Source organism: Sphaeramia orbicularis, chromosome 21 (genome assembly GCF_902148855.1).
Source record: "Sphaeramia orbicularis chromosome 21, fSphaOr1.1, whole genome shotgun sequence".
NCBI classification, from domain to species: Eukaryota; Metazoa; Chordata; class Actinopteri; order Kurtiformes; family Apogonidae; genus Sphaeramia; species Sphaeramia orbicularis.
Window position 1 is genome coordinate 50,657,849 of NC_043977.1, and position 18,378 is coordinate 50,676,226.

General features: G+C 37.0%; 1 protein-coding gene across 1 annotated transcript; it reads right to left on the reverse strand.

The window, feature by feature from the left end:
• Window positions 1–282: 282 nt before the first annotated feature.
• On the reverse strand, window positions 283–18,113 carry LOC115412651 (CD209 antigen-like protein C). Its single transcript, XM_030125267.1, has 6 exons — window positions 17,983–18,113; window positions 17,780–17,878; window positions 10,287–10,466; window positions 8,906–9,048; window positions 2,354–2,454; window positions 283–1,372 (listed from the first exon to the last, which is right to left on the reverse strand). Exons 1-6 carry the CDS (start codon window positions 18,050–18,052, stop codon window positions 1,207–1,209), a joined length of 759 nt encoding a protein of 252 aa, XP_029981127.1. The 5' UTR covers window positions 18,053–18,113; the 3' UTR covers window positions 283–1,206.
• Window positions 18,114–18,378: the final 265 nt, after the last annotated feature.

Below are 18,378 nucleotides of genomic sequence, written 5' to 3' on the forward strand. Positions count from 1 at the left end.
CCACATGCTGATTGGAGGATCGGTCGAAAGGCTGAATCCCGTTTGATTGACAGCTATTTTGTTTGAGATCTACTCTTTCACTGACACAGTTCAGTTTAATACCATCGCGCATTCTGCTGTGAAATCAAGAGAGAAACCACTACGAAATTACTTGTTCATTTCTTGCACTGTTAATAAAACACACTCATTCTACTTCCTTGTTTCAATTTAACATAATTTCAACGTTTTCTTGTTTACTTGGTACGATACAACCATTTTCTTAAAAAGGAACGGAGGGCCGAATTTATGTTTAAATAACATGACTGTTTTTTTTTTTTATGTAAGCCGACGATGAGCTTCCCCTCTCTGAAAGACGAGCAGCCGCCACAGCATGTAAAATGCTATAACGCTAATCAAATGCTTTTGAACTGAATAGAATCATAAAAAAGGCAGTTTTAGTTGCACAAGAGATGCTTTGATTTTCAATATCACATTACAAGCTGTATATACCACACCAGATGTTCAGATGACAGTGTTGCAGTCTATACAGTAAGGCACAAACATCCCAGATCATTTTGCCTCCTTCATTCAAGGACCAGATCTGATCAATACACTCTTGAATGAAATAATCTGGCAAGAGCAGAAAAAGTCCCATCTCCCAAATCTGTGTTGCATTGACAAATGACAGTGGAATTTAGTAGAAAACTAATACAAACATAAAGTCAAACATGAAACAATATCAATAACAATTTTCTATTTTCAGGTATTTATGATTAAACTTCTACTTAATTGTCATTTTGCTGAAAGATGTTAATGTTTTTATTCTTTTAACTATATTATGATTTTTATTTTCTTATTTATTTTCATAATATGTCTATTTTTTGTGATTTTACCTTCCTCTGAATGTTCCATTTATTTATTTATTTTGAAGCACAATAGATTGTTTCGATGCATGAAATCTGCCATATACTGGAAATAAACTAGGGTTTACCTAATAAGTGTAAGAAGTGCACCTAATTTAGTTAAAGAATGTATCGGCTGTTCTTTGGTGGGATTTCAGAGCAGTGTGGGAGTTTAAACAGCACCGAGGATCCAAGGGAGCTTCCTTGAAAAATTTTCAATGACCTATCTTTATGTAAATGAATCCTTGACCTTTAGAAACACCCCATGTACAGTATGACTCCTGGAACTTTTGTTGATGAGGTGATGATAAGCTCAGACCAGTGTTTACGATTCAGGTGCACAGTCAGACACTTTCTCACAGATCCAGTGGAAACCGTAAGTGCAAAAATGATCATTCCATTTGCCTGAACTTGCATAAATATGTGCACAGTCCTCTTTGATCATATATGATGGGTCTTCACCGTTGTCCGGCTGCCCTCGAGACCAGAACCTACAGCAGAAACAGACCCAGAAAAAGTCAGAAGACTCCGACACATTGACCAAGGCTCATGCAACGGCACAATACATGTCACAGAATGTTTTACATCTGTATTCGCAGTCTTTTCTTTTTTTCCAGGATCTTGTATTGATGATGCAGAGTCGGACCACTGTGTAAGGTCGACTCCATTACATCAGAAAGACCAAATGACCAATTATCTAATGCAGGGGTGTCAAACTCATTTTAGTTCAGGGGCCACATACAGCCTAATATGATAGAAAGTGGGCCGGACCAGTAAAATAATATAAATAATAGAATAATAACTATCGAGTGAAAAAAATAAAATTCTGTAATGAAAATGTTTACATCTAGGAATTGCACTCAAACTAACATGAACAAACATGAACAACCTGAACATTCTTAAGTAAAATAAGTGCAATGTGAACAATTTTATGCCTTAGTTTATAATTTATGCATGTGAATCACAACTTAGAGATCACAGTGGATCTAAAAATACACCAAACATTAAATAACAGGCAGAATATAATTACAATCCTACATACTTAAGAATTTTCAGGTTATTCAGGTTTTTTTTTTGTTTTTTTTTTTAAATAAAAGGCTAGTCTGTAAATGTAAACATTTGTGTAATTTTACTTTTTTTTTTTTACACTTAAAGAGAAATATTTACAGTTTTGATTATTTATAGGTTATTATGATAGTATTTTACTGGTCTGATCATTTTTAGATTGAATAGACCCAAAATGATTTTAACATCCTTGATTGTTAATATCTTCAGTGTAATTTTTGCATTTCACAGATTCATCCAAGGGGCCAGACTGAACCCTTTCGCGGGCCAGATTTAGCCCCCGGGCCACATGTTTGACACCTGTGATCTAATGGAACCACCTGAACTATCTGCCGAGTTAGATCCAGGTGGAGTCATGCTGTGTATTATATGGAGTTAAACCAAAGGGATAAACATTTCTTTCTTACGACAGAGTAAGTGGAGATCCATCAACCCATTTCCAGGTTCCCTCCTCATCCACATCGCTCAAACCAATCCAAGAGTTCTGCTTGAACCTTGAGATGAAGTTCTGTTATGTTAAAGAGATGCCACAGAAAAATACATGTGTATGTTTTAATGGTGCAATTAGAAATCCAAATAAACTGAAAACAAACAGGTTACATCTTTGTTTAATCTAGTGTTTTTCAACTTTGGGGTCAGGACCCCACGTGGGGTCACCTAGAATTTAAAAGGGGTCGCCTGAAATTTCAATGAATTGATAAAAATAACAAAAAAACTTACTAATAAAAATATATGGTGAGTTGACAGAGACAACCCCAATAAATAAAAGACATTACAAACTTTGAGTCTGAAACTGCAGCACTGTGGTTCTGTTTATCTGTCAAATGTTCATTGTGGTCAGTTTCAGATGCTGCAGCTCTTTCATAATTCACAGTTTGAGTTCTTGTTTGTTCAGTATTAATTGTCAGCCTTGTAAATCCAAGCTGGACTGACTGTACATATCCTGACCAAGGAAAATAAAAGTCTCCCTTTGTGCAGTAATCTACACCTGGCTTTTCTGCCTCCGTCCATAATAATATACATTATATCCTCCTGAGACCCAGTGAGTAAATATTTTCATCATTTTACATTAAATAATTGCCTTGATTGGAAACAGCATGATGCAACAGTTTTTTCAGATACATTTTTGATTTATTTTTTATTTTATTTTATACAATGCCCTTTTCAGTGGACTTTTTTTTTTTTTTTTTTCCCTTTCATGCATAGCGGTCACTACAGTGGACAGATGTTCAAAGGTGTTCTCTTGTATATTCATGGGTTTTGTTGTTTTAGTTCCATATCAGCCAACACAGTGGACACTTATGCATCATCCCATACACTGAATTTCATATCATTACTGTAACTTTGCTGTTCTAGATAAACCTGATCCGCACTAACATGTTTAAGTGTAAAAAACAAAACAAAATGGCAATTGTTATTAGACCGTAATTAACAGTTTTGTTTTCTGTTTTGTTCTTTTTTTTTTTTTTTTTTTTTAATAAAAAGTTTTTTTTTTTTTTTTTTTTTGGGGGGGTGGGGGGGTATTATCTCCATGCAGGTATGTTAAAATGTGAGAAAACGTCAGATTAGCAACATTAAAAGTGTTTTTCTTTCATAGTTTTCCCACTGTGTATCAGTAAATGCATGTTTCTTTGCTTCTAAAGTGAAGTGCATGGTGTCCAGCTGAGTGGACATTTTTGTAACTCCATGAAAAATAGGTTAATAAAAAAATCAATCAAATTGTTGTTTTCTCTTCATACCTAAAGATGAATAAAAACACTCAGGAAAAAAATCTTGATTAAGGTTCTTATAATTCATCCATGACAGGGTTAAGTAAAGCTGTGAAACTCTTGTCCAGTACAGAGGACAAAAATACATTGCTGGGTCTCAGGAAGATATAGCCTAAATGTCATCTAAAATTAATGTTTATTTGCAACATAGTATAGCAAAATAGTACATGATCAAAAACAAATTAATTTTAGCAGAAACATTTCTCCATTTTGAATGTCTGGGGTCGCTGTTCTCTCGCATATTCATGGATTTTGTTGTTTTAGTTCTATATCAGCGAACATAGTGGACGCTCACACTGCAAAAATCTAAATCTCACCAAGTGTATTTTTCTTATTTCTTGTCCAAACATCTCATCACACTTAAAATCAGACAGAATCACCTAAAGAGTAATATTTCAGTGAGATATAAGAACTGATTTATAGACAATAGATCTGCAAAATCTGATTTCAAGTAATCTTACCAAGATAATTTTCACTTGCTCCACTGGCAGATTTTTTTGCTTGAATTAAAGCTATACCGTATGATGTGGCATTTTTACACTTTTCTTTTGTCATCTTAAAATGCTCCTAATAAGTGTGTGTCAAACTAAAATGTAAAAGAAATCCACCAGGTATTGAAACTCAAAAATGTTTAATTCTCATATATTTCTAATAAAGTCTGACCAATCATTTTAGTCGGTCCGAATGAAATAATTGGCCGAACCTGACTGAGCCTCCTGTCAATCATCCATTACGGCCGTCCAGCATCCGATCCATTATCGCCGTCTCACATCCGATATGTGTCCCTCTGAATCTGACGCTTCACTGGCGCTGCTTCTCCTGTCACTGACCACAGTCTACTGTCTGGGATGTGTTTGGATAAAACTGACATGTACATGTGGAAGGGAATAAATGGATTTATGAACAGAAACACCAACTGAGGGGAACAAACAGGAGTCTGATGAATGAAGGATGGAGATAAAAGTCCAGAAGTCAGCTGTGCTGGACTGAACAGGTCTGCATAAAGCTCAGCTTTTATGACGGTGGGACTCATACAGGTACATGTACATGGTGTCACACATGTAAGATGATGTAGGATGATAATTGTATGGACTATGGAACTTCAAATGTCCACGGAAAATTCACGGAGGCCGCCTGTTCACAGTGCGTGCGCCCATCCCCTGGGCACTGCAGTGAAGACACTGACCCAGTACTGCACAGACCAGGTCTACTGATGGAACAGGAGCCGCGGACCCACGGCAGGTGGATGATGCATCTGATTACTGGGGGAGGGGTCCGCGGACACGCCAAAACGGACCGGACCCCCGCCTCTGCTTCCTCCTCCGTTTCCATCGCGCATCAGATGAGAGGAGGAGAGAGGAGGAGGAGCCTCAGAGCTCAGGCAGAGGGAAGGGGGCGGGGCTTTGGAGGGAGGCGGGTTGTTCATGTTCAAACTTTTACTAAGTGCTGTGAGAAATGCCACATCGGTAGGTATAGCTTTAAACAAATAAATGTTACTCTTTAGGTGATTATGTCTTATTTTAAAGCTATACCGTATGATGTGGCATTTTTACACTTTTCTTTTGTCATCTTAAAATGCTCCTGATAAGCATGTGTCAAACTAAAATATAAAAGAAATCCACCAGGTTTTGAAACTCAAAAATGTTTAATTCTCATATAGTTCTGATAAAAGTCTGACCAATCATTTTAGTCGGTCCGAATGAAATAATTGGTCGAACCTGGCTGAGCCTCCTGTCAATCATACATTACGGCTGTTCAGCATCCGATCCATTATCGCCATCTCACATCCAATATGTGTCCCTCTGAATCTGACGCTTCACTCGCGCTGCTCCTCCTGTCACTGACCACAGTCTACTGTCTAGGATGTGTATAGATAAAACTCAAATGCACATGTGGAAGGGATTAAACGGATTTATGAACATAAACAACAACTAAGGGGAACAAACAGGAGTCTGATGAATGAAGGATGGAGATAAAAGTCCGGAAGTCTTGTGTACTGGACTGAACAGATAGGTCTGCAGGAAGCTCAGCTTTTATGACCGCAGTACTGATTCAGGTACATGTACTTGGTGTCACACAATGTAGGATTATGTAAGATGATAAATGTATGGACTATGAAACCTCAAATGTCCACGGAAAATTCGCAGAGGCCGCGCGTTCACAGTGCGCGTGCTGGGCACCTCATCAGCTGAAGACACTGACCCTGCGCTGCACAGACCAGACCCTTAAATTCAGGGTCTACTGATGAAACAGGGGCCGCGGCAGGTGGATGATGGATCTGATTACTGAGGGAGGGGTCTACGGACACGCTGAAGTGGACCGAACCTCCACTTCCACCTCCGCTCCCATCACGCGCATCAGGTAAGAGAAGGGGAGCATCAGAGCTCAATGACACTGAGGGATTTACATGCAGTTCTATCAGGCTGCCCTCCGCGTCGAAATCCAACGCAGAAAGGGTACCCCCTGCGTCAAATAGTGCCGAACGGGGCTCTGACCATGCGTCCATTTCTGACGACTTGGGATGAGGGGGCAGGGCTTTGGAGGGAGGCGGATTGTTCATGTTCAAACTTTTACTAAGTGCTGTGAGAAATGCCACATCGGTAGGTATAGCTTTAAGTGTGATGAGATATTTTGACAAGAAATGAGAAAAATACACTTGGTAAGATTTTGATTTTTGCAGTGCATGCACCATCCCATACACTGCAATTCATACCGTTACTGTAACTTTACTGTTCTTGATAAACCTGATCTATACTAACATGTTTGAGTGAAAATCAAGTGCTAGTTATTGTAATTAAACTGTAATTAACACGTTTTTTTTTTTGTTTTTTTTTTACTTTTTTTTTCATATTATCTCCATGAAGTAAGTAATGACTAGTATAAGTGTATGTTAAAATGTGACAAAACATCAGATTATCTGCATTAAAAATGTTTTCATTTCATAGTTTTCACACAGTTCATCAGTAAATACGTTTCTTTGCTTCAAAAATTTAAAGCATGGTGTCCATCTGAGAGGACATTTTTGCAACTCCATGAAAAATGGGTTCATAAAAACAACTTCTATCGCATTGTCTTTTTTAATGCCTCAAGAAATAAAAACACTCAGAAAAAAAAATCTTGATTACGGCTCTCACAATTCATGCATGAAAGGGTTAAAATGGGGTCATGAGCCAAAAAAGGTTGAGAACCATTGGTTTAATCCCTTCCTGCAGATTTATTTACTATTACTGTAGTGCCCCCTAGTGGAGAGAGATATTTGAGTTTGAGTTCATGTGTTTTGTCCACTTAGGGGACTATTTTTTGGGGCATTTCACCTGGGGCAGGGTTACGTCCTGCGTCACTGATGTGTTTGATGATGCGGGTTCTTGTGTAGGCCCAGTGTCATAACCCCTAAAGGGAGCAGGTCTGTTTGGACCTTGGATGTTTTGGAGCATGAGACGGTTTGCATCCGGCCTAGATGTTTCAAACCCTGGGATTAAGACGTTTGGGACCAGATTTAGCGCACATATATAATATGTAAATACAAGAAACATGTAAATGTGTACAACAGAGAGATGGTTTGTCATTGTCAGTCTAAGGTTGGCTTCATGTGTCACTTTTCTTCTTCTAAATGAATTAATGTAAACATCTTATTATTAATAATTATTGTAGCAGCTATTTGTCATCAAAATTAAATCAACTTAAAGGTGACTGAACTTAAGACTTTAACAGAACTCAAATAACCACTAGATGCACCATGGGTTTGTGGTTTACACAGTCAAAAATATAGTGTCCATACCATAGATGTATTTCAAGTGGTTTATTTTCAGGATTTTGCAGGCAAACAACAACTAAGGCCTTTTGTGCTGTCTCTCCTGCTCATCCTGTCTGTCTGTCTATGAATGACTGGTTATCTGGTTGTATGTCCAGTTGTCTGGTAAAAGAAAACCCTAGGTCCACCCAGGTGCATGCTGGTCTAACTTGGTGCTCCCCGTTTATACCCAGGTGCCCACGGTCTAAACCAATAAGAAAACACAAAACAAAAAGGTGCTAAATACTAAAGAATGAAAGCAATAACAATGAAAATCAAAAAATATATATATTTTCTAAATATTAAACAAACAAAAAGCAAACAAAAAAATAAACAATTAGCAAAACATACTAAATTAGTAAACAAAAAAGGCAAATTAACTTTGAACAAAAAAAAAACTAAACAGACAAAGGGCTCCTACAATTATAGAAGTGCATGTTAGGTTTCTAACCAATTCCTTATTCAACTTTAATAAAATTATTGCTATTTTATTTTCACATGACTGATTTGACACTGTATCATACGGGCAAGGATTAGGGCCACTGATTAAAAAAAAAAAAAGAATAAGTCCAGTATATTTATTATTATTATTATTATTATTATTATTCTGAGAAAAAAGAATTCAGAATTCGAGATTCAAATCAGAATTCTGAGGAAAAAAGTCTCAATATTAATAATAATACTAATTTTATTTATTTATTTATTTTATTTTATTTTATTTTATTTTATTTTATTTTATTTTATTTTATTTTATTTTATTTATTTATTTTTCCAGCAGCCCTAATCCTCTTCCATATTATCATGCTTGAAATCCAACCTCAATTTGTTGATAAGATTAATAGTTTCATTAATTTGTCCCCAATAACTTTGAAAGCAACATTTTAGAGAGCTTGGTACATGTTTTCTTTTTTATGTGGATCTCAAAACACCATCAGATGGTAGTGTTAAGCCCCATACATCACGACAAAATGTTGTATGGGGCTTAACACTACCATCTGGTGGTGTTTTTTAGTCACTATCCACATAGGTTTACTTCCCACACTTCCTTTGACAGGTGGAGAAGTCCTGTTGGTGGAATACTTGGATACAGTCTCACATGGTACATTTGAATTTTGCTTGTCCCCCTGATGAAGGCCGGCCGGCTGAGACGCACTGGGGCTCAGTGAGGTCCATTAACACATGCCTTAACTAACAAAGGCATTTTAAAATGATAAGAGAGTGTCATGGCTTTTGTATTTTTGTACATGGGATATTTATGGCTGTTTTTTGCAGATAAACCTTCCTTGTTTCCACTGAAGCTAAATAAAACCTAAACTAAACTATAAATAGAAAGAACTGAAATTAAACTCCAAACCAAACTGTGTAGTACCTGCTGGAACAGAGGGTCATGTGACATGTACCTGTTCATCTTCACTGTTTATGATCACCAGATCTGCTCCTCTGTTTCTGCAGTCCTGTCTGGCTGTTTCCCAGTATCCTGTCTCACTTGAAAACAGGTAACAACTGTCCCTAAACAGCTTCCATCCTGCAAGACATGGTCCACCTGTAGGATCAGATACCAAAGCAAATATATACAGCCTGCAGAATATTTTAATATTAGGATTCTCAGTAAAATGAGAAGTTAAGAGCAGAGAACATGCAAAAGTAAAGTCAGATCATTTTCTCAGTTAAATAACTACATCTTTGATTTGTTAATTTACTTAAACCTTTATTTAACTGAGAAAGGTGCAAAGACTTAACTGTATTTTATAACTATGCACAGATTTAGAATTTGATGACTGTAATATAAAAAAAATACAGCTGGGACAGGTTTATATATGTTTCTATGTGGTTATATATGTTTCTATCTGGTTCATATATGTTTCTATCTGGTTCATATATGTTTCTATTTGGTTTACTGCTGGCTGCTTTGTGCATCTCCTCTCACACTTTGCACATCTTCGCATTGTTTTCACATAAGTGACATTGTGTATGGATCACCACCACCCCCCCCCGCCCCCCCCAACCTGCTATAGGAAGTTTATACATTGTACTGTACATGTGTTTGTGTCTGTGCTCAGCCAATGAGCCACCCTAACCTGACCCCCAAATAAAGCAGGGTAACCTGCTTGAAAAAAATTTGGGGAGGGCTCCCGTCCGCGTAATGTATTTTGATTTTAGAGGGGGTGCTGCTGAGTCATTTTGCAATATTTTTTCTTGGCAACTTCAAATAAAAAAAAAAATTTCACCGGGCTTGAATTTTTGGTCAAATAAAATTGACTTTTTGTTGACGTTCAGGGGGTCAAATTTGCGTTCAAAGTGGCATAGAATAATAATAACAGAACCATGTGATTTTAATAGGTCCTCGCTTTCATGTGGGCCTGGGCTCGGGCCTAATGAAAAATCCAAAACTATTAGAACCTTGGTTGTTGCTTCAACTGGAAAATGAATGGTCCGTAAAAGGAAATCGTAGAAGGGTAGTATGGATATAATCACTCACACTTTCTGCATCCATCCGTTTCGTTCTTGAATGACTGAGGCTGTAATTAATGTATGTGAAGGACATTTGCCTTTCCAAATAAAAATATAATTCCAACAAAAACTACTGTGTGGCTGGACCACCCTCCTGTGGGTCCTCCACCTGCAGGAGGGACTAAAACATTTTGTCTGTCCACAGAGTTTGCATCCCCTTTTGGATGCATTTATTACAGTAACAACCTCTATAAAAGTAGAAACACTTTGGTCAGCGTGTAGTTTTATGTCAGGTTATGGTGGAGTATTTGTGTATTTATGTCCACTCACTTGTTCTGGACAGATTCTGGAGCCTCTCCAGCTCCTGTGTCACTCTGATGAGCCTGGCATTGAGCCGGTCTCTCTCCTCCGTCAGGGTGGATATTTGGTCATGACTGGTCTGGAGACGTTCAGTCAGGTCGGCTTTGACAGACGACAGTTCTGCAGCGGAGCCATGTATTGACTTAGTATCTAAAAAACCCAACAAAAAAATAAAAATAAATAAACAACATAAAGCAACATGTGGTCTCAAGCCCTGCCAGGATTTTCGTATTACAACGAACTTCCCCAGCTATAGTCACCAACTACTAACCATTTCCTAAAGTAAAATACACCTTATTGTCCCCTGGGGGAAATTGATCTTGGGCACAGTGCTACATATCATTGCTTCACAAGACAAGATAAAAACATATCATCACATGGACACATTATAACAATGACAGTCTGTCATATAAAACAGACATGGACTACATTTGACAATCACAACACAGACCACATGGAGACGCCTAAAGTGCAGAGAGAAAAAGAAAAAGTAAAAAGTGTTAAGTGCTAAAGTGCTGTGTGTTTGTTGCACGTTGCTCTATTACACTAGTTTTAAACATTGTTCAGCAGCTTAATGGACATTGGGACAAATGATAATTTGAGGTGGTGTGATGTAGGCTGGCCGTTTAGTGGTTGGAGACAAGTGAAATGAGGAAGGAGATGAGGCAGAGGCAGGAGATGGTGTGGTCCACAATTTTTAAAATATCTTTAATACTCCCTATCTCAAACAAAGTGCAAAGGCTAAAAATAGGACCAATGGCCCTGTAGCTCACCAGCCAAATTAAAAGCTTTGGGAAATGTATCCAGATGCCATTTATTATCATCCAGTTCTGTGTATTTATTATATTACAGAAATAGCCCATGTTTTGGTCATATTCCAATCAGATCTGTAAAAAAATTCAAATTCCAACTTGATATCATTTCTATTTACTGATTTATTGGATCAATCCACTTCCTATCTCTTATAATGGGAAAATTGTTCAAAGTCACACCAAATCCAGAATCAGATCCAGATCCAAATAATTTCACTAACTTTTGTTGACATCATCATAAAGAAGCTGTATACCAAGTTTGAAGTCAATGGGAACTGTAGTTTCGGAGAAAAAGACGATTGAAGTTTTTGCAGCGGATGACAGACACCGATGACGACAATAGCTTACGGCCTGTCGGCCGGCAAGCTAAAAAGTGCAAATGCCAAAAAAAGTGCAAGTGCATATGGAGGCCAGAGCAGCAGCATCTTCTCCAGCAGCAGAACAATAGCTGATGGAAACAGGAGCCTTTTATACTGTTTAGCCCACTGGATAAAACCACTACAACTCAACAGGGGAGTTACAAATTTACATAAATTGTTAAAACTGATCTAAAACCTCCATAAACCAAAACCCACTAGCATAACCTATATAAAAGCCAAGCTATATATCTAAAAGTCTAAACCCAACACCAAAGATAAATAAAAACCCATAAACCAATAAAACACAACTCCTGGTCCCCCTACACATTTCCCTGCCTTGGTCCAGGCCAGAACCTTCTTTAGAGCTGTCGTTCCTGCAGGGATTTTTTTCACTGGCGGACCTGGACACAAGGACAGGGTAAGTACAAACACACTAAAACACCATTCACTAAACACTTTAAAATCCTCTGACACACAGACACTAAACAAAGTGAAACCTAAATATTGCACATTTCTATTGCACCACATTACTGTGGTGTGACATAATTTACATCTCCTTTTTTCTCCAGGGCCATGCAGTCATCAGTTAAAATACTAGTGCTACAGGATGTAAAAACTGCAAAGGAAAGACAATAAAATCAATAAACTACTTTTAAAACCAGTCATGTGCAATTATTTTTGTATGTGCAAATATGTTTGTTTAAAGTGCTGTGCTATGAAAAACTACATGTGCAAGTTAAAGTGCTCAAGTGAAAAAAGGTGCGTGTATTCATACTTAACAGTAACAAACAGCTGTTTGTCACAGGTGGTTAGTTTTGCACTTTGGCACACGAAATCTTCTTGCTGTTGGAAGAAGTTCGTATTTGTAGGACAATGGAAGAGTCGGGTCTGAAGAGATTTTTGTTGCTTGTTTGATGACCGACTGTTTATACAGGTAATCTATGGACTGATATTCTCTCATAAATATAATCTTCATTGCTGTTTTGTGCATATTGTCCAGCCTGTTCTTTAGCTGTACTGATAAGTTACCATACCAGGCTGTGATGCCATATCTGATGAGGCTCTCTAAGATAGCTCTGTAACAAATGAGCACAATCTGCTTGCTGACCTCCTTACTGAGCTTAAGAAAAATATACATTTCTTGCATCTTTGCATTCTTTATCTGAACCTGCTTTTAAAAAAGGGGCAACGCGGTGGTGCAGTGGATAGAACTTGTGCCTCACAGCAAGAAGGTCCTGGGTTTGATTCTACCATGTGACCTTTCTGTGTGGAGTTTGCATGTTCTCTCGGGGTCCTCCCTCCCACCATCCAAACACATACACTGACATGTTAATTGGACATCCAACACAAGCAATGCCAAAATATCCACCGATTTAAACTGTTATACAAAAATATGGTCTGGTCCCAGTATAAAGATGGAGGGTCTTAATACTGATGTTACATCAGTATTATCTATTATATTTTAATGTGTGCTTGTTGTTCCTCATCTAGTTGGTCTGGGTTGTCCTTTACCATCTGCTGTTGTTCTTACCATCACTGGTATGTGCTGCCCTTTACCATTAGTGCTATTGTAGTTTTTTTTTTTTTTTTTTCTTACCATAATTGGTCTGCAAATATTGCTGTTCTTTACCACTTGTGGTATTGTAGTTTTTGTTTTTACCATTGTTAGTATGTAATTATTATCATGTAAATTGACGGTTAACTGTTACCTGTGGTAACACCACCAGGAATGCACTTTGTTTCTATTTTTTTACACACATTTTGGTTATGCAGTGTAAATACTGTCAAATGAGTTCATTCTAATTTGGTTTAGGCCTGTTTTGTTCTATTTTGTTCATTGTTCTGGCTCAAAGTCAAAGGACAGGGGTGAGTATTTAAAATGTTATTATGTTAAGTTATTTGATGATGAGAATGGGGGTGGGATTAAATAAGTTTTCTTCTTCCCACTCCTTTTCAAGCATAAATGAATGATTTTTTTGGAATTTTGAATTTGCATGTATTTTGTAAATGCTCGAAATAAACAAACAAATGAAATGAATTAATGAAATGAATGAATTGGTTAATCTAAATTGCCCATAGGTGTGAATGTGAGAGTGATTTTTTGTCTCTATATGTCAGCCCTGCGATGAACTGGAGACATATCCAGCAAGGTTATTATCGTTAATGAAAACTAACGGAATGACAAAAACTAGAATTGAAAGAACATTTTCGTTAACTGAAATAAATAAAAACTATAAAAGAAAAAAAATTATAACTAACTGAAACTGTTGTGTGCTTATGTAACTAACTAAACATAAAGATTATGGATAAAATTCCTTTCGTTTTCGTCTTTGTCAATGTGAGATTGATACGAATGCGATTTATTTCGCTCTAGCAATTTTAGCTAGTGGCACCATACAACACTTCCTGGTCCATCACTTCTCGTCACTTGTGGTTTACAGTCGTCTTCTCGCCCCCACTGTACCTGGAAACATGGAGACTAAAGTTGGGAGAAAGCAGCAGAGTCCTGTATGGGATTTATTTGAATACGACAGCGAAGAAGAGACAAGATACGACAAAACTAAAATTAATACAAAAACTAAACGAAAAACTAAGCATTTAGGGAAAAAAATGAAAACTAATAAAAACAAGCAAACCTGCTCTAAAAACGAATTAAAACTAACTGAATTAGAGAAAGAAAAAGTCAAAACTAAATTAAACTATAATGAAAAATCTAAAACTATTAAAACCTTGACATCCAGGGTGTACCCCACCTTCACCCATAAAGTAGCTGGGTGTAGAGGACCAAACAGAAGGACCAGGACAAAGGTGGTAAAATTAGGAAAAATTATAATTTAACAAAGTTAGAAAAATGTTAATTAACAAATGAACAAAGATGGGCCCAAGTGAGGTCAACTAAACCAAACTGCAACAGAACAAAAACTGAACAAACCAGACAATGAACCAAGGTGGGCTTAAATAGAAAGGGTCTAACCCAAATCAAACACAAGGGGGAGGCATTGCACTATGAAATTAAACCAAACCATTAACTTAGTCAAAATAACATAAAAAAAACAATCATAACTAGACACAAAATACTAACTGTGTGAAACCAATGTGATTTAAACCAAGAATTTAAACAACTAAATTAACACAAAGTAACAGTGTTTCCCCCCTCTGCCTTGTGACATTAGTTCCTTCCCCCATCTTAAATACTAGCTGAACCCCTTTGTCTGGTCTTTGGTCTGCAACTGAAGAATAATGTGGGTAAATAATTCAAACATAACTCATATGTGTGCACCCACATTAGAATGTTTAAATAAAATACTTAAACTAAATTGTGTCATGTAATCATGAACTGTAACTGTAAACTCATGAAACAAGAACTACTAACACAAGATGGTGGTGGCAAGGGATCCACCACACTGGGATAGGCTTCAGCGACCCCCGTGACCCTAGTGAGTGCATCATTGCAGTTGATACTAAATATATGTTAATTTAATGATCTGCCATAGTACATTAAATACTTTATCAATGACTGATAACAAAAATATTAATAATAATAAAGAATTCAGAATCTGTATTTGTCAGTATATTTTATATCAGACATGTAACACACACGGAGACGTTCTGTATTTAACCCACTATCAATAGCTCAGTGTTTTTCAACCTTGGGATCAGGACCCCACATGGGGTCGCCTGGAATTAAAATAGAGTTGCCTGAAATTTCTAGTAATTAAGTTTTGTTTTTGTTTTTTTTTCATTAATGAAGAATATATGGTGAGTTGAGAGAGACAATCCTAATCCATAAAAGACATGACAAACTGTGAGTCTGAAACTGAAGCACTATCAGCACTCTCTGTCAAATGTTCATTGTGGTCAGTTTCAGATGCTGCAGCTCTTTCATAATTCATAGTTTGAGTTCTTGTTTGTTCAGTATTAATTGTCAGCCTTGTAAATCCAATCTGGACTGACTGTACACATCCTGACCAAGGAAACTCAAATTCTCACTTTGTGCAGTAATCTACACCTTATTTTATGTGTTATTTTCTTACTTGCTGTTTTTAATTACCTTTTACATGTTTCTTTTATAATGTTACAAAAATGTTTTTCTTTTTGTTTCTTTTATTTCAATGTCCTGTGTGAAGTACCTTGAATTGCCTTGTTGCTGAAATGTGCTATACAAATAAACTTGCCTTGCCTTGCCTGGCTTTTCTGCCTCCGTCCATAATAATATACATTATATAGACTAAATGTTGTCTAAAATTAACCCTTTCATGCATAGTGGTCACTACAGTGGACAGCCGTTTAAAGATCTTCTCTTATGGATTTTGTTGTTTTATTTCCATGTCAGCCGACACATTGGATGCTTATGCATTATCCCATACACTGTAATTCATACCATTACTGTAAATTTGCTGTTTCCAGATCAACCTGATCTGCACTAACATGTTTAAGTGTAAAAAAATTTGTAATTTTTATTAGATTGTAAAGTTTTTTGGGTTTTTTTTGCATATTATCTCCATGCAGGTATGTTAAAATGTGAGAAAACATCAGATTAGCAGCATTAAACATGTTTCCTAGTTTTAACACAGTATATCAGTAAATACATGTTTCTTTGCTTCTGAAATTAAACACATGGTGTCCAGCTGAGTGGACATTTTTGGAACTCCACGAAAATTCGGTTCATAAAAATTTTTCTATTTTTTTCACGCCTAAAGGGGAATAGAAACACTCAGGAGGAAAAAAAAAAAAAAACCTCTTGACTAAGGTTGTCATAATTCATGCATGAAAGGGTTACCATTTATTTGCAACATAGCATAGCAAACTATTACATGGTACAAAAACACTTTAATTTTAGCCAAAAAAATGTCTCAGTTTTGAATGTCTGGGGTCGCCAGAAATGTGTGATGTTAGAATGGAGTCATGAGCCAAAAATGGTTGGGAACCACCGGTCTAGCTGAACATGCAGGAACACACCACACACTGTGGACTAGGAGCAGTGGGCTGCAATGTCAGGTTACCAGGGTTCAAGGGCCTTGCTCAAGGGCACATCAGCAAACAGTGAACAGTTCACTGCCTGTGTGGGGAACTGAATCGGTGACCCCCCACACACACACCAAGGTTATAATAGTTTTGGATTTTTCATTATAGTTTTATTTATTTTTGACTTTTTTTTTCTCTAATTCAGTTAGTTTTAATTTGTTTTTAGAGCAGTTTCGCTAGTTTTTATTAGTTTTCATTTTTTTCTAAATGCTTAGTTTTGGTTTTAGTTTTTTTGTATCTTTTTTCTTCCTCGCTGTCGTATTCAAATGAATCCCAGACAGGACTCGGCTGCTTTCTCCCAACTTTAGTCTCCACGTTTCCAGGTACAGTGGGGACGACAAATCGACTCTGAACGTAAAAGTGACCAGAAGTGACGGACCATGAAGTACTGTATGGTGCCGCTAGCTAAAGTTGCTTGAGTGAAATAAATTGATTTCGTATCAATCTGATTTTGACAAAGACAAAGATGAAAGGAATTTTATCCATAATTATTACCTTCGCCAGGAGGTATAGTGATCACTTTGCTTTGTGTGTTTGTTTGTTTGCGTGTTTGTTTGTTTGTTTGTTAGCAACTTTACGGGAAAACAATTACAACCATCTTTACCAAGTCTTCCCCACAGATAGGCCTAGGCCCTGGGACCAACCTATTAAATTTTGGGCCAAGTAGGCCAAAGTTCAAGGTCACAGCAAGGTCACAAAATCTACAATTTTCCTATCTCTCAACATTGAGCAATTTTCGAAAATTCATAAAAAATTAAAAATGACTCCGATCAGCCTCCAGTTTGATCCACCCGTAGCTTATAACAATATCTTGTATCTGGCACAAAATTATCCACTGTGGAATGAAAATCCCATTTACCACACATTTTTCATTATAACTCAACAAATGTTAATTGGAATTGAATATAATTTGACATACACAGGACTGGTACCAAGCTTCAACTTTTTCTGCTGTATGGAACAACCTGGAAGCTGTTTAATTTAAAAAGAAATAGTCGATCCACACATGCACACCGTTCAGGGTGCTTGGCGGAGGTTTTTTTTTTCTCTGAACACTTGTTTTTATATGTTTTAGTTTGTTTTGAAAGCACACAATACAGTTTCAGTTAGTTATTGTTTTTTCTTTTAATTGTAGTTTTTATTTCAGATAACAAAAATGTTCTTTCAATTCTAGTTCTTGTCATTTCGTTAGTTTTTGTTAGTGATAATAACCTTGTCCCACACACACATAATAACAGAGTTTGATTAGTTTGGTGGTTTGACTCACAGTAGACACCAAGGATGATGACTCCACTCAATAAGGAAGCACAGACCAGCCCCAGAAAGACCAGAGCTCCATATAAACCTGTCTTTGAGCCCTGAGGAGCTGATGTGGGAAAAAAAAGACCAGTCAGTGCATTCGCTGTTACAAGAAGAACATTGAGACAAGTCAGTCAAACACATCTGTGACTCCAGGCTGAATATCCTCACCTGTCTGAGGAGGCAGGGGTCTGCACTGGTCAGATTTGATCGCCCTCATATTTTCATAGACTCCTTCCATCTCTGAGTTGCTCAGTAAGTTCTTAAAGGAGCGGCGCTGAAGCACTGGTTCCACGTTAATGTCTAAACTCTTGCTGGTTAACTTAAGAGGAAGTCTGTTGCATTTTGACAGCAGATTTTTTTTTTTTTTTTTTTTTTTGTCAGCTTGAAGTCATAACCTCAGCTGGTGTGGTGGCCTTAGTTCTAGTGAGGACAGAACATTGAATTATCTGTTAGAAAAAAAAATATGTCAGCTTTATCAGCATGTACACATAACTGGTAATGATCAGTTCTTATTGGGGAATCAATTACATAAAATAAATCCCAAGTAAAAATCTTTAGTCCTAC